Here is a 16,357-nt window from a genome sequence, read left to right on the forward strand (position 1 = left end):
CCCCATAAGGTAGGCCAATATTTGCACACCCACACCCACTCACCCATTGCAAACAGAGACCTGGAGGTGAGTGTTGGGGTATGTGTGTGAGTTTCATGGACTGTGAATAATAGCATATTTCCCCCCCCAGGTGGAGAGAGGTGGGCCACACCACCTACGAAGCTCAAAGCAACGGGACCTTTGATAATGATCTATGCAGCACACCTGAGACAGGTGAGCCTTGCCCTCTCTACCTTCTAGCAGGCAAGAGTATTTCTCCATCCAGCACCAACCTGCTCCAGCTCTTAAGGAGAGCTTCCCCGCCTTTACCTGCCACCTGATCAGCACCTTTAACTGAAGATGGAAGGCCGTTTTGCTCGATGAAGACCTACGTGGAACAGGAAGTCCTCACATTCTCCTTCCTGCCCAAGAGCATCCAATGGCCAGGCTGGGTGGACAGAGCCGGACAGGGTCTGCTTGGCCGAGGGGGCAGGAAACTGCAGGACAAAGGTTCACTCCGGGGGGGCAGGTGATCTTCACACAAACAAGGGAAAATCCAATATATTTCTGCCTGCTTGGCACCTTTCCAAAGGGCGCTTGACTGAGAATGTGATATATGTAGTTTGTGCACGCACACATGCACACACACACACACGCACACACACAAAACAAGTACTAGGGCCTGTTACCCCTGCTTGCACCACTTGCCTACCCCATCCCCCCACCTGACCGCCCTCCCTTCATTTTGCACCCCCTCTCCCTCCGCCACAGCTTGCCCCAAGCCCCACCAACTTTTCAAGGAGCAGGGAGGCGCTTCACAGAGCGGCTTGCTAAACCGCTCTGCGAAGCAACGGCACCGACTTGGGCCTCACACTGTGAGTGCCCAGCATGGCCCGCCCACACTGTGATGTCATGATGCACATGCTGTGACATCATGACACATGCTGTGGTGTCATGACATGGTAGTGGGGGGGGGTGAGCTCCGGTGGCGCTGCGACTGGACCCCTCCCTCCCTTCCGAACTCCATGCTCTCTCTTTCCCCAACTCTGTGCTCTCTCTTCCACTCCACGCTCTTTCCACGGAGTGTGGTGCCCGCATGCCTGCCCCCATGTTTTGTGGGTGCCCAGCCCCTATATGGGGAATTTTGTGGGTGCTCGGGCACCCAGAGCCCCGGGGAGATGGCACCTATGGTGTGAAGCCTGCCTCCTGTTAAACTGCAGGTGAACAGTGGCTTCCTAACTCGCTGTATGAAGCACCTCCGCACCACCATTGAACAACTCACCTGGGCCTGCCTGCCATTCCTTGTGCTGCAGTTGGCGTGGGAACTACGTAGGGTGATGACTTTTTTCATTTTTTTTTTCTCAAAAATTATTTCCTGTAGCGCAAATGGATGAACTTTTGCCTATTAATGATTAAAATGAGGTATATCCCATTGAAATATTTAAAAAGGTTACGCACAAACTGTTTTTAATTTTTTTGTATGCCGTTTTACCATTTCATAAAATTGTACAGTGGTACCTCTACTTACGAATAACTCTACTTACGAATGTTTCTACTTACGAACGGAGCTCCGTCCGCCATCTTGGATGCGGTTTAGATAGGATTTTTTCTACTTATGAATTTTTAGATAGGGTTGCTTCGACTTACGAATTTTTTCTCCCAATGCATTCCTATGGGATTCGACTTACAAATTTTTTCGACTTACAAATGTGTGTTCGGAACGCAAAAAATTCGTAAGTAGAGGTACCACTGTATTAACAATTCTATACTGTATATATTTCGTATCTAATTTGGACACAACACCACATTCCACAATGGGGAGTGTTCTTAGCAACACAGGGTATACAAATGTCACACCTGCGCAAGGTAAAAGCCCTTTTTCGGGACCTCAAAACTCAGCCAGCACTCCCTGCCAGGCATGCTGGGAAAAGAACCTACAGGAGAGGTAGCAAAACATCCTCCTCTAGTGGCGTCTATACTGTTACTGCAGCTAAAAAAAAGCTTCCTTGTGTGTTTGATGACCCTATATATAATGTTGTATATATGTGACTCTAAAGCTTGGGTTCAATTTTATATCTGCTTACAGTGACTTCAAAAATGGTCAAAAAACTGATAAATAAAATTTTTAAAATCATTTTGTGCGTGAGGTTTTTTTTAATCAAATCTCTTTGAAAGTAAGATTTTATCTAATCTTTAATGAAAGCTCATCAAATTATGATACAGGGAAATGAGGTTGTAAAAAAGTCATCACCCTAGTGGGAACCTATTGTGGTCACACACTACAATATATTACATTACATATTTATGTATAAAGAATATATATCAGTATCGGTATCCACACACACACACAGCTTCTACATGTAAATTGCTCAGTTGTTCAAGTTGTGGTCTTAAGTTCATGGACTAAATATCTTGATTGTCCACACTGTGAAAACTGTATTTTATACATTCCAAAGACCGGATCCTGTAAATATAATTCCACCGCTTCAGGCTTCTGGGCTTGTGTGTTCCCCTCACCACTTTTCATGCACACAGGTTCAGAAGATTGTGCTTCTGATTTTAAGCAACCCACAGTCCCCCCATGATCTGAATTCAGGGACCTGTGATCCATTTAAATCAGGCATCACCAAACTTCAGCCCTCCAGATGTTTTGGACTACAATTCCCATCTTCCCCGGCTACTGGTCCTGTTAGCTAAGGATCATGGGAGTTGTAGGCCAAAACATCTGGAGGGCTGCAGTTTGAGGATGCCTGGTTTAAATGATGGCTAGTGAGAACAAGCTACAAAATAAACTGTGGCTTCGAATCCTGGCTTTTCTCAAACCATGCTTTAAATCAGGCATCCACAAACTTCGGCCCTCCAGATGTTTTGGACTACAATTCCCATCATCCCTGACCACTGGTCCTGTTAGCTAGGGATCATGGGAGTTGTAGGCCAAAACATCTGGAGGGCCGCAGTTTGGGGATGCCTGCTTTAAATTAACCACAGTCTTCTGAACCTTGTTCCACGTCACATGGAACCTTGGTTAGTTTAAACTTAAAAGCAACCATTCTCCTCCTCTGGCATACAAGAGCAGTGGGGAGGAAGAAGTGTGCAAACCTTGAGTTTCACCATAGTAGGAAACCAACCAGCTTTTCCTAATATTTCTGAACTGGCTTACAGGCTATTCCCTGCATATAGTGGTGAGATATATTTCATCCTTATATATTTTCAGAACTCGACAGGATGCCGACTGTGGCTTGAGAGTCTCGCATGCCAGCTGTTTTGGTGGAGAGAATCCTCTAGACAGAAGATTCTTTCTCCTCCAAGAGCTTTGCTCTCTAGGAAGCCTCACGGATGAGGACACTCACGGCACGGCGTCTGGAATTGCCGGGAGAGAATGCCCGACAGCGCTTGGATTTGCACAGCTGACGTTATGCCGTAGACCAGCGATTCCCCATTTTTCTCCCTTTCTTCCCTGACTAAGGGGCATGAAGAGCCTCTTCTCTCCATGTTCTTAGGAGATGCAGAATCTGGCTCAAGTGGATTGTATCTTGTCCTCATGCATAAGGCACTGGACCATTCTTTGGAGTGACAAAAAGGCACCCACTTCCCCCGCTTTTGGACATTTTGGTTGGGTGTTTCTAGTGAAAATCCAGGGGCTCTCTTTGCCTGTGTGGAATCCTGCTGCAAGTAGGACTGTGTTGGCTCAGGGTGGGGTGGGGGTGGGGTGGGGGTCCGCAGCCAGTCTTCTCCCATAATGTCCCCTGCTGCAAACCCAATCATTACTTTAACTTTTATATGCGGTATATATAAGAAATATGAGTTTCTTAAGAAATAAAGAAAGGAAGTGAATTCCACACATAGAATCCCATTCTGTTTACTTCTAAAGTTTGGTGTACCTTGATATGCTGGGTAGCTCTGGAACCTGGAACTTCCAGAATTTACAGCGCCCACTCTTCTCCTTTGACCCAAGACTGGAAAATTCTGGGCACAATGTGAAAAACGCCTTTGCCAAACAACCCACCACACCGAATATTCCTCATCAGGTGTTTCCACCGAATTTCCTCAGATAGGAGGAAGTTCTGTTCGAAGCCCCCTCCAAAGACAGTCTCTACAATCTTACCAGCTGAGAAAAGCCACCCAACCCCATTACGTTAAATAAATAAAAGAAATATGAAACAAACAGCCATCAAAACCAAAACCTCCTTAAATAAGTCCAGCTATTGCACATTTAAGCATTTCACACACCCCCACAGAGTTTGTTAAATCTCAAGTCCATCTATGCTTTTGCCCTTCAGGTTATTATTATTATTATTTGTTTCCTTTTGTGAAATGCGCTTCCTCTCCTCGGCCTTTTGACATTTCATTTTGAAAACAAGCAAACGAAAAGTATTTCGCTTCTCATCTTCCGAAGAGGGAAGAAAGATAAAGAGGAACGAAAAAGCCCCGAACCCACTAGATTTTTATGAGATCATTCCGTTCCTGGCACGGGTCAGAGTCCGCCCATCTCGTCGACGGTAATGTGTTTCAAAGGCCTTACACGGAGCTTTCCCCCACACTGTCCTTGGCGAGTCCTGCCATTTTGGTTCCATTAAAAAAACACACAACAACAGGCTGGAGTTTTGCTGTCAGCCGTCAGCGTGATGGAAGATGCGTTGAGGCTTAAATCCAGGAGCGGGGAGAGGAAAGGGGAGGCGACGCAAAGGCTGTTCTCACAGATAGTCATCCTCGCTGGAAGGGGACGTCAACCCACAGTCCTCGGAATCGGAGTCTGACATGCTTTCGGAAGGAGTCCGGCTCATCTTCCACACATGGGTGGAGAAGGTCTTCCCCCAGCTGCAGGGGTAGCCCACAGTCCTTAGCTGATAGAGTAACTCCAGGCCAAGAGGCCCGTGGCTCCTCTCACTTCACTTGCTGCCTTTCGTGCTCCTCTGTTTGCTCATCGCCGTCAGCATCTGGCTGATGTAAGACGTCAGGAGGTCGTCCATCTTGTAGCCCTGAGGGAAGAGTCGAGAGGGACAAGTTTCACACACCCTGATAGCACTGTCGGCATCCGGGGGGTCGAAAGGCCAGCTGGCTAGCCCCCGGCTGGATCGTCCCTTTCTCAGCCGTGCAACTGCGAAGATCCATCGACCTTGGGCTCCGACATGAATAATAATAATACAGTGGTGCCTCGCTAGACGATCTTTTCTTATAATGAAAAATTTGTCTAGTGAATCCCATAGAAATGCATTGATTTTTTTTTTGCCCATAGGAATGCATTAATTGAATTTCAATGCATTCCTATGGGAAACCGTGATTCGCTAGACGAATTTTTCATAAAACGAATTCGTCTAGCGAGGCAACCTCCGCTAGAAAAAACCTTTCGTTAAGCGGAAATTTCGTTAAGCAGGGCATTTGTTAAGCAAGGCACCACTGTAATACTACTACTACTACTACTACTACTAATAATAATTTATTATTTATTATTTATTATTTATACCCTGCCCATCTGGCTGGGTTTCCCCAGCCACTCTGGGCGGCTTCCAACAGAAAAATGAAATAAAATAATCAATTAAACATTAAAAGCCTCCCTAAACAGGGCTGCCTTCAGATGCCTTCTAAAAATCTGGTAGCTGTTATTCTCTTTGACATCTGGTGGGAGGGCGTTCCACAGGGCAGGCGCCACCACCGAGAAGGCCCTCTGCCTGGTTCCCTGCAACCTGGCTTCTCGCAACGAGGGAACCGCCAGAAGGCCCTCGGCACTGGACCTCAGTGTCCGGGCAGAATGATGGAGGTGGAGACGCTCCTTCAGGTATACTGGACCGAGGCCATTTAGGGCTTTAACGGTCAGCACCAACACTTTGAACGGTGCTCGGAAACGTACTGGGATCAGTGACTCAAGCCTCCCAGACTTGAGCACACAATACTTAGCAGTGTAAACTGCCCAACAGAAGAGGCTGAGGCTGTGGATACATACAACAACTATGGATTTACATAAACCAGTACAAAGAAACATGTCGTCTCTCCTTGCCATCTTCTCTGAGAGAGAGAGTCAAAACAAAAGCAATACAGCGGAAGTTCCGCTTCCAGCTCTGAGGTCCAGAAAGCTTGTTATTATAATATATATATTTATGAAGCAAAAGCAGAATTTCTCATGCACCATTGGTTCTGCGCCAGGACCCAAATTCTGCCCTGACAGAAGGAGCAAGGATCTGAGAAACCCATGGCAGAGAGGGCCATCTTCTGCCTCAGACGCAGCCGTGCTTGTGAATACCAATTGCTGGAAACCTCAGAGGCAGGGAACAAGGGGCAGTGCTCTTGTCGTCAGATCTTGTTTGCGCATTTCCCACAGCCATGCGGTTGGCCACTGGGGGAACAGGGTGGTGGACTAGATGGGTCACCAGTAGGGCCGGCGCGTCCATTTAGGCAAACTAGGCAGCTGCCTAGGGTGCCACAATGGAGGGGGCGCACTGGCCAGCCTGCCAGCCTGCCCGGCGCTGCCCCCCTGTCACCTGCGCCTGTCACCTGTTGAGCGGCCTGAAGATGGTCAGCAGCTGACAGGCGCAATGGAGGCGGCCCCAGGCTCACGCTCCCCGCGCGAAGCTCCGGAGGGACGCGGGGAGCGCAAGCCTGGGACCGCCTCTCTGCTGTTCAGCGGAGGCGCGAAGCTCTGGAGGCATGCAGGGAGTGCGAGCCTGGGGCTGCCTCCTCCGCGCCTGTCACTGCTGAGCGGCTTCAGGCCGCTATCCCGAGGCACGGGCGTGCCTCCGGAGAGCGGCCTGAAAGCGCTCAGCAGCTGACAGGCGCAGTGAAGGCGGCCCCAGGCTCGCGCTCCCTGCGCGAAGCTCCGGAGGTGCGCGGGGAGCGCGAGCCTGGGGCCACCTCGCCGCACCTCTCAGCTGTTTTTTTATTTTTATTTTTTATTTTTCTACTTTTTATTTTTTCTATTTTCTATTGTTATTTATTTATTTATTATTATTTATTAATGTGTGGTGGTGGTGGGGTGCCAGAAGGTGATCTCGCTTAGGGCGCAAAAAACCCTAGCGCCGGCCCTGGCCACCAGCCTGATCCAGCGAACTCTTCTTACATTCATATGAGTGTTTCTAAGCTAGGGTTGTGGGGCTGGATCTGGCCAGCATTCCACATCATCTCCCCACCACCTTGGGGACCAGGTTTGGTAGGGAGGTGGTGCCACCAACCTGCCAGTCACCTGACATCACAATGGCACCAGGCGGCCATTTTAAAACTCAACCCATGCAGGCCAACTCAAGCCCACACAGCATGACCAACAGCAGATGGCCAAGGCCTTGGAGGAGCCTGTGTACAGGGGGTTTCTGAAGCCCCACAGCCTGAAGGTCCATTTTCCTCCCCATTTGGGAACTGTGTGCGCCTGGAAGCGTTTTGGGTGACTTACCAGCGAAGTCTCGCAGAGCAGCTTGCTCCCCCGCACCAGGTTGCCGATGGTGATGTGGAAGTAGGTGTTGCCGCTGCTCCAGTTGGAGATCTTTGTGAACGGGTGCGTGATGAGAATATCCTGGGGACACGGGGAAGGAAGTCAGGAGTGTCACCACAGACCCGACTCTGGACCCTGTCTCCCCACTCCATCGACCCAGCCTTCAGCAACGCCATGGAAACAAGGGATCCACCACATAGGGTCCTGAAATGATCTGTGAAACTCACATTTCTCCAGGTTTTGTGATGCAATTCTCCATCCAAAAGTGGGATATCAATATGTGAACATTAGGCATTGGTTGGTGGGCATCTGTCTGTCTCGAGACACAGTGGAGTGCACCTCTGGCGGTGAAGTCAAACCACTGCCTTAGCAGTGAGCTCCCCGGCTGCAAGCCCGGGCAGTTTTGGTATAAAGGTAAAGGTAAAGGGGCCCCTGACCATCAGGTCCAGTCGTGTCCGACTCTGGGGTTACGGTGCTAATCTCGCTCTATAGGCCGAGGGAGCCGGCGTTTGTCCGCGGACAGCTTCCGGGTCATGTGGTCAGCATGACAAAGCCGCTTCTGGCAAACCAGAGCAGCGCACGGAAACGCCGTTTCCCTTTCCGCCGGAGAGGTACCTATTTATCTACTTGCACTTTGATGTGCTTTCGAACTGCTAGGTTGGCAGGAGCAGGGACTGATCAACGGGAGCTCTCCCCGTCGCAGGGATTCGAACCGCCGACCTTCTGATCAGCAAGCCCTAGACTCTGTGGTTTATCCCACAGTGCCACCTGGGTCCCTTTTGGTATAATTGTGCATAAAAATGCATATATTGGCAAAAATCGAGATATAAAAATGCGTTGCATCAGGGAAAATTACGTACAAGAAAATGCGCGTAGTAGGAGAAATACATTCCAAAACGTTGATGAATTTTTGGGACTCGGAGGACGTTAAAAGCAGCAATCACAAAGTGATGCAGAAATGCATTGAACTGAATATAAGATCAAAAAACTGAAGAGGGCAAATATAGCCACCTCCAGTCAGTGATAGAATGCAGGGAAAAGGCCTTTAGGTTCCACCTCATCATCTACATCAGGGTCCCCAAACTAAGGCCCGGGGGCCGGATGCGGCCCAATCACCTTCTAAATCCAGCCCACGGATGGTCCAGGAATCAGCATGCTTTTACATGAGTAGAATGTGTTCTTTTATTTAAAATGCATCTCTGGGTTATTTGTGGGGCATAGGAATTGGTTCATTTTTTTTTTTCAAAATATAGTCCGACCCCCCCCCCCCACAAGGTCTGAGGGACAGTGGACCGGCCCCCTGCTGAAAAAGTTTGCTGACCCCTGATCTACATCATGTTGGTGAAACTTTTTGGCTGCAGGCCGACTTTGGCAGATGGGCGGGGCAACACACCTGCCAATCTTGATACTTTGCATGGGTGACAGAAAAGCTTTAGGGAAGCTGCATGAAAGACCTGCCTTACCTTGGTTTTGCGATCAATGAGGCTGACGCCGTGCTTGTTGATGGCGATCAGGAGGAGTTCTGGGTAATTTGGATCAGTTGTTTGCTGTTTGGAGTGCAAGGATGAAGACATGTTAAAGGGCTGGGGCCAAAAATGACACCCACATGCCAAGGCCCCTGCCCCTCTCATTATTATTATTTTAAATAAGGGTTGTTTTGTGTGTGTGTGTGTGTGTGTGTGTGTGTGTGTGTGTGTGTGTGTTGCTTTTTCTGTGTTTTATTTGTTTGGCATGTGCATGCAGATGTTTCGTCTTGTTTTCAGGCCAGGGGGACATTGCCTGCTTCAATTCTGTGCAATGGGTATTTTTTTGTGCCTGCAACAATTCAAAGGTTGGGGACCCCGGCTGCCCGTTTAGGAACTGATTGGGTTTCATTTGTTTATTTAATAAAATTTATACACCCCTTGATTCAGGGCCGGCGCTAAGGCAAGGCTGGGTGGCGCAATGCGCCAGGGCACCGGGCCGCCAAGGGGGCGCTGTGTTGCTGTGCCTGCGGCAGCCGCGCTGTGCGCGACACCCGCCACACAGCCGCACTGCGAAACGGGGCGGTGGGGCACCGGAGGGATCTTCGCACCATTATTATTATTATTATTATTATTATTATTATTATTATTATTATTTATTTATACCCTGCCCATCTGGCCGGGTCTCCCCAGCCACTCTGGGCGGCTTCCAACAGAAGAATAAAACACAATAATCTATTAATCATTAAAAGCCTCCCTGAACAGGGCTGCCTTCAGATGTCTTCTAAAAGTCTGGTAGTTGTTTTCCTTTTTGACATCTGTTGGGAGGGCGTTCCACAGGGTAGGTGCCACCACCGAGAAGGCCCTCTGCCTGGTTCCCTGTAACTTGGCTTCTCGCAACGAGGGAACCGCCAGAAGGCCCTCGGTGCTGGACCTCAGTGTCCGGGCAGAACGATGGAGGTGGAGACGCTCCTTCAGGTATACAGGACCGAGGCCATTTAGGGCTTTAAAGGTCAGCACCAACACTTTGAATTGTGCTCAGAAACGTACTGGGAGCCAATGTAGATCTTTCAAGACCGGTGTTATGTGGTCTCGGCGCCAGATACGCTTAAGACGGGCCTGCCTTGATTGTTAACAAAACACACACACACACCTCAAAGTGGTTTACAAACAAGAAAACAGTATAATCAGAGAAAAAATAATCACAACCCTACTTGAAAACAAGTTAAAACAGATTAACATCGCCTCCACTCTCTAAGCATCAGGGCAGGGCCGTCTCAAGCAGGTCGGGCGCCCTGGCACTGAGGCACGGAGATCGCTCCGGCGCCCCCGCCCTCGCAGCGCACAGCACGGCTTCTGCACGGCTTCGTCGCGCAGCGCCCCCCCTGCCGGCCCGGCGCCCTGGCGCCCCCGCCACCAGGACTGCACCTAGAGCCAGGCCTGCATCAGGGTAGGCTTTTCTAAACGGGAATGTTTTTTGTAGGCACTGAAAAAGAGTACAGTGAAAAACGCCTGCTTGATTTCAATATGCAGGGAGTTCCAAAGGGTAGATGCTGCCACCCTAAATGATATGCCAATTCATCTGTGTATATATATTATTTTTATTATTCATACCACGCTCCAGGGATTATGAACAAAAGGCAAGAATACAGATTTTGTCACTAAAAGCAGCAGGCAAGCAAGCAAATATTTCTGATGCCCATGTTCCACCCTAGATCCCTGGGCCCTCCAGAGGACATAAAGATGGACCCATCTCTACCTTCACTTCGAAGAAAGCAGATCCAAACGTAGGCCACTTGAATACAATCTTCAGGAAGGCAAGCTTGGATTCTTCTCTCGTTTTGCCAGCGTGCTTGTTGAAATAGGCCACAATGGACTGCACAGAAGGAGTAAAATACATTTCGGTTTCTCATTCTTCTAAATCTGAAGTTCCGTTTCCCAGATTTCCTCCACATCAATTTGTGATTTTTTTTAAAAAAAAGTCTTCATGAATATTCACCAGCATTTTGGTGCGAAATTCTAATTTGAAAGCAATTTTGCCTCAAGTTCACTTTTTTGCAAAGCAGTTGTCCATAAACAATGCATTTTATATGCATTTATTGGCACATTTCACCCTAGTATATGCATTTTTGTGCATGGTAGTTCAGTTGTGATTCCTGCATTACAGCGGGGGTTGGACTAGATGACCCTTTGGGTCCCTTAGCATTCTAAGATACTATGATTCTATTATTTAGTGCACTGGGAAAAGGAAAAGGAAAACAGAGAAGTGCTGATTTAAAAGGATGACTGTGTTTCAGTTTTAGTTACAGGTAGGTAGCCGTGTTGGTCTGACGTAGTCGAAACAAAACAAAAAAATCCTTCCAGCAGCACCTTAAAGACCAACTAAGTATGTCTTTAACTAAGTTTGTCTTCAACTAAGATACCAAAATAAAAACTTAGTTGGTCTTTAAGGTGCTGCTGGAAGGAATTTTTTTTATTGTGTTTCAGTTTGTGTATTGTAACAGAAAGTGAGAATCAGGTATGTTTGCATTTAAATGCAAACTGAACTGAATTCTACCTCCATCTCAACAAGCAATCAAGGACACCAACCACATAATTTGTGTGCAAGTTAAATGATGTTAGGGATCTGGGGTTTTTTGATCTGGGACAGTGCTGGATTTAGTATAAGTTAAACAAGCTATAGCTTAGGGCCCCACTCTCTTGGGCACCCCCCCAAAAAATAAAAGGAAAAAAAATAACTGGATGTACATTTCCGAAATATAAGATAAAAAACAAATAGAATAAAACCTACATATAGCAACAGTGTTTTGTGTTGTGTAGGCTCCTATGATGTAAGTCATGGGCCCCGCCTGCTCGCCTGCTTCCTAAAATATCACTGGTTTGCTCCTTTCTGCTGACGCCTTGCCAACAAAGGTCTGTATAGTTAAAGCTATAGTTTTCCCAGTAGTGATGTATGGAAGTGAGAGCTGGACCATAAAGAAGGCTGATCGCCAAAGAATTGAAGCTTTTGAATTATGGTGCTGGAGGAGACTCTTGAGAGTCCCATGGACTGCAAGAAGATCAAACCTATCCATTCTGAAGGAAATCAGCCCTGAGTGGTCCCTGGAAGGACAGATCGTGAAGCTGAGGCTCCAATACTTTGGCCACCTCATGAGAAGAGAAGACTCCCTGGAAAAGGCCCTGATGTTGGGAAGGATTGAGGGCACAAGGAGAAGGGGACGGCAGAGGACAAGATGGTAGGACAGTGTTCTCGAAGCTACGTGACCAAACTGCGGGAGGCAGTGGAAGACAGGAGTGCCTGGCGCGCTCTGGTCCATGGGGTCACGAAGAGTTGGACATGAATAAACGACTAAACAACAACAACAACAACAACAACAACAACAACAACAACAATATATAGGGTGCCTACATTCTGCATGGACTGGTTGTATGGCAACATTTGCAAATGGCTGTAGATAGCTATTAGGTCCATAAATGACCACAGAGCATATATCCGCCACACAAAACAGCGACATTTTGTTGTTGACAAAGGACAGCTGGACATAAAGGGCACCATTACCTTCAGCAGCTTAGGGCCTCATCAAACCTAAATCCGGCCCTGATCTGGGAGATGGTAGTGCTGCAAAAGACATGCATGTAGGAAGGAAAGGGTGCAAAGTGGGGTCCAGGGGTGCAAGTGGGACATTGGGGGTGCTGGAGCAGACCTACCCTCTTCCAGTCATCTGGAGACAGCTGCCGAATGAGAGACTCGGGCACCAGCTCCTTGAGGAGTTTAGGAATGGTGGGGAAATAGGACTTGTCATCTTCAAACTTCACCCTATAGATGAGGGCCCCAAGTTGCAGGACTTCCTCCCTCGAGCATTTATGGTAGCCACGAAGGTACTTTGGTAATTCCTGCACCAGGGGGAGAGAGAAAGAGAGAGACAGAGCATTTTGCAAAGTCACAGCAGCAAAAAAGAGGACTCTGCCTGTAGAGATGGAGAGCACCACATTTTCCTGTGTATAAGACGATCTTTTTTCCCCTTAGAAACAATAGGCAAAAAGTGTGGGTTGCCTTATACCTGGATAGCGGGGGGACGGACGGACAGGTGATTGGTGGCAGCAGCAGCCAGTAGGAGATTGGCAGCAGCAATTGGGCGTGTGATTGGTTGCTGTGGCCAGGTCTGCTCACGACTGGCTGCAGCAATTGGCCGGTTGGTTTGCATGTGTGTGCCGGCGTGTGTGCAACCGGTTGTAGTTGCGTCAAGTGGGCAGGTGGGCTTTTGGCGGCGAGCCTGCATATGATGTGTGCAGTTTTCAGTGGCGGGCAGGCTGTAGAGCAATTGGTGGCGTTGAACCTCCCCCCAAAGAAAAGTTCAACAACTCTGGACAATCTCCCCCCCAAAAAAGCTCACCACGTTTGGGCAATCCCCCCCCATTTTTATTTGTTACGGCCCCCATAAACAGGGGGGAAATACGGCATATCTTTCTTTCACAGCTTCTGGATGGGTTCATGGGGCGGTGTCTTGCACAAAGCCTGGAATAGCCTGTTGTTGTTGCTGACAAATAGTGAACCAAGCAAATTGCGCTCCGGCCATTTGCCTGAAGGGTACTTCTCCCTCGCTGCTTCTAAAAGGATCCTAAATGTAGGTGCCTGAGGTCAAGAGTTAACTTTTCTGTTAATGTGACCTTTGTCTCATTGCTTTTGCAGTTGCTAATGTGAGACTACAAATGCCTGACCCACCCACCCCCCAGACCGCATGTTTGGTGATAGGTAATACCTGATAATAGTGGAATATGGAGTCGGCCATCGAATCCTTTCCAGGCACAGTGTTTGTCCATAGTTTTTTCATGAAGAACACTTGGTAGGTGAGAGAAGGCACTATCCCTGCCCAAAGAAATCGTTGCAAAATTAAGCTAGGAAGTGGCTGTGCATTCCAGGGCAGCGTACTGTATGTGGAACGACAGCCTAGTTCTCCCCGAGGTCTGGGCTGGAGCACTTTAGATAGGAATCTGTGACCAGACCATTTTGCTTTTCTCGCTTTCCCCATGAATATAATGCATATTTGCATTGCCTTTTGACTAACATGATACATTTTTGCGCACGCTCTGCTGCAATGCATTGCGTTTTTCTTCACGTTACTTGGCTGTAGAATTGCGCTGCAAAATATGGAAAACCACCCTGAGATCTATAGATGGAAGGGCTGTGAACAAATTATAATAACAATAGCAATGATGATGATAGTAATGATGTGTGAATTGTTTTGGAAATTGCAAAATAGGCACGTTTGCCTTTTAAATGCACGCGCTCACACACACACGCACACACAATCCTTGCACGTAGAAAACTAGTATGTCAGGGAGAAGTGTTCTAATTCCAGCCTCAAAAGAACAGGCAGTCATGAGCTAGTGTGGTGCAGTGATTAGAGTGTTGGCCCTGGGAGATCAGGGTTCGAATCCCAATCTGCCATGTTGCTCCCTGGGAGACCTTGGGCCAGTCATTCAATCTTAGCCTAACCTACCTCACAGGGCTGTTGTGGAGATAAAATCAGAGAACCATGCATACCATTTTGACCTCCTTTATTATGAATGATAAACAAAGGAAAACGGACGTTTCCATCAGGCTATCATTAAGTGCTCTCCAAATGAAAGGACACAGGCAATTATACAGGTATTTACCATCTTTTGGTGGTCTGGCTTTCTTGATCCAATCTGTCAGGTGCCTGACAAAGTCAAAGAAGAAGTCCCCTTCAGGTACGCTGATGACCTGGAAGAAAACATAGAATCATAGACCCATAGAGTTGGAAGAGACCACAAGGGCCGTCCAGTCCAACCCCCTGCCAAGCAGGAAACACCATCAAAGCATTCCTGACAGATGGCTGTCAAGCCTCCGCTTAAAGACCTCCAAAGAAGGAGACTCCACCACACTCCTTGGCAGCAAATTCCACTGCCGAACTGCTCTTACTGTCAGGAAGTTCTTCCTAATGTTTAGGTGGAATCTTCATTCTTATAGCTTGAATCCATTGCTCCGTGTCCGCTTCTCTGGAGCAGCAGAAAACAACATTTCTCCATCCTCTATATGACATCCTTTTATATAATTGAACATGGCTATCATATCACCCCCTTAACCTTCTCTTCTCCAGGCTAAACATGCCCAGCTCCCTAAGCCGTTCCTCATAAGGCATCGTTTCCAGGCCTTTGACCATTTTCGTTGCCCTTTTCTGGACACGTTCCAGCTTGTCAGTATCCTTCTTGAACTGTGGTGCCCAGAACTGGACACAGTACTCCAGGTGAGGTCTGACCAGAGCGGAATACAGTGGTACTATTACTCCCCTTGATCTAGCAAAGGCAATGAACATGGCAATGAACCAACGGCAAAGCAGCCTGTGCTTCCACTTGCCAAGCGAATCGCGCCTGTTGATTTATGCTGGTTTTGGAAGGTGCTCAGGCTTTGGTGAGCCTGCGTGGAAAAAGCATTTCTACAATGGAGGGGTAGCCAGCCACCGAGGATGCTGTGATACCTTGGGCTCATGGATGGCCAACTGCAGGGATATTCTTGGCCAACCTTTTTCACTGCTCCATTTGCCCCAACCCCCCCCCCCCGAATTAAGCCTGGAAGGAAGGGAAAGGAATGTCACCTGTTGGCTGCCTGGTGGAAATATCTAAGCCCATGACGCAATGGCGATTTGTATGATTCCAGCCGGGGAAGCTGTCCACAACCCTCTGATATGATGCCAAATGAAGCCCTGGTCGTCCACTCACCTTGTCAGAGATTTTGACAAAGAGGCTGAAACCCTCCGGTGACTTAAGCAGCAGCCGGTTGGAGATGTTCTGGCAGAAGTCCTTGGCTTTTGTGCTCGATTCCACTTCAAACGCCTGCCAAAAAAATAAAATAAAAATGGAGCAGGAACTTGAGAAGGTTGTGGTGCTTAAGGCCTGAGACCTTATTTATTTATTTCATGTATCGCTTACTGCCAAAATCATACGGGGGGGGGGGGCTATTGTTTTCGTTTGTCACTCTGGTCTGTGTTTTTATATCGTAAACCACCCTGCGATCCTTGGCTGGAGGACGGTACAGAAATTTAATAAATGAAAATGAAAATGACATGGGCTTCTAAGTGGTTTGCAAAGTGTTAAAAGCAAATAAATAATTATTTTATGACGTTTGTATTCAGCCCTAAACCTGTAGATCTCAGAGTGGTCCACAATATAAAATTGCGAGCAGCTGTTTTATTACAGAAAAATTTCAGAAACAGACTGGAAAGAGAAGTTGCTGAATTGGAACTCATTACCAAGCTTAAAACCATGGAGCCACCTGGGATGAACAAAGACATTGGATTCTTATCTCATTATGCATGATCAAGCTTTCTTTAGCGCCTCAGCGCTTGCTTTTTCCCCACAGGACCAATTGCAGTCATCAGCAGTCGTTAACAGCCATCAACAGGTTTACCACTCCTATCAGCCCATCACCCATTCCCACCCCCCCACCCTCTGGTATATACATAAGGGTCTGGCTCCT

At 47.9% G+C, this 16,357-nt stretch overlaps 2 protein-coding genes across 8 annotated transcripts in view; one reads left to right on the forward strand and one right to left on the reverse strand.

The window, feature by feature from the left end:
* Positions 1–3,821, forward strand: part of GDPD4 (glycerophosphodiester phosphodiesterase domain containing 4) — a 40,773-nt gene extending 36,952 nt beyond the window's left edge. For 4 of the 6 annotated variants that reach the window (XM_060273917.2, XM_060273920.2, XM_088668459.1 and 1 more), the window contains one exon: positions 131–460. In XM_060273917.2, coding sequence (XP_060129900.2) covers positions 131–320 — 190 coding nt within the window. In that variant the 3' untranslated portion in view covers positions 321–460. Of the gene's footprint in view, positions 1–130; positions 461–3,193 lie in introns of those variants that run through there. The other 2 variants (XM_060273919.2, XM_088668457.1) reach the window with 1 other exon arrangement.
* Position 3,822: 1 nt separating this feature from the next.
* MYO7A (myosin VIIA) overlaps positions 3,823–16,357 on the reverse strand; it is a 158,204-nt gene continuing 145,669 nt past the window's right edge. For both annotated transcript variants that reach the window (XM_060273921.2, XM_088668456.1), the window contains 8 exons: positions 15,601–15,714; positions 14,518–14,605; positions 13,620–13,726; positions 12,568–12,753; positions 10,619–10,735; positions 8,860–8,943; positions 7,358–7,477; positions 3,823–4,958 (listed from right to left, as the gene is read on the reverse strand). In XM_060273921.2, coding sequence (XP_060129904.1) covers positions 4,869–4,958; positions 7,358–7,477; positions 8,860–8,943; positions 10,619–10,735; positions 12,568–12,753; positions 13,620–13,726; positions 14,518–14,605; positions 15,601–15,714 — 906 coding nt within the window. In that variant the 3' untranslated portion in view covers positions 3,823–4,868. The remainder of the gene's footprint in view (positions 4,959–7,357; positions 7,478–8,859; positions 8,944–10,618; positions 10,736–12,567; positions 12,754–13,619; positions 13,727–14,517; positions 14,606–15,600; positions 15,715–16,357) is intronic.

This window comes from Zootoca vivipara, chromosome 4 (genome assembly GCF_965207765.1).
Source record: "Zootoca vivipara chromosome 4, rZooViv2.hap1.1, whole genome shotgun sequence".
Lineage (NCBI taxonomy): Eukaryota > Metazoa > Chordata > Lepidosauria > Squamata > Lacertidae > Zootoca > Zootoca vivipara.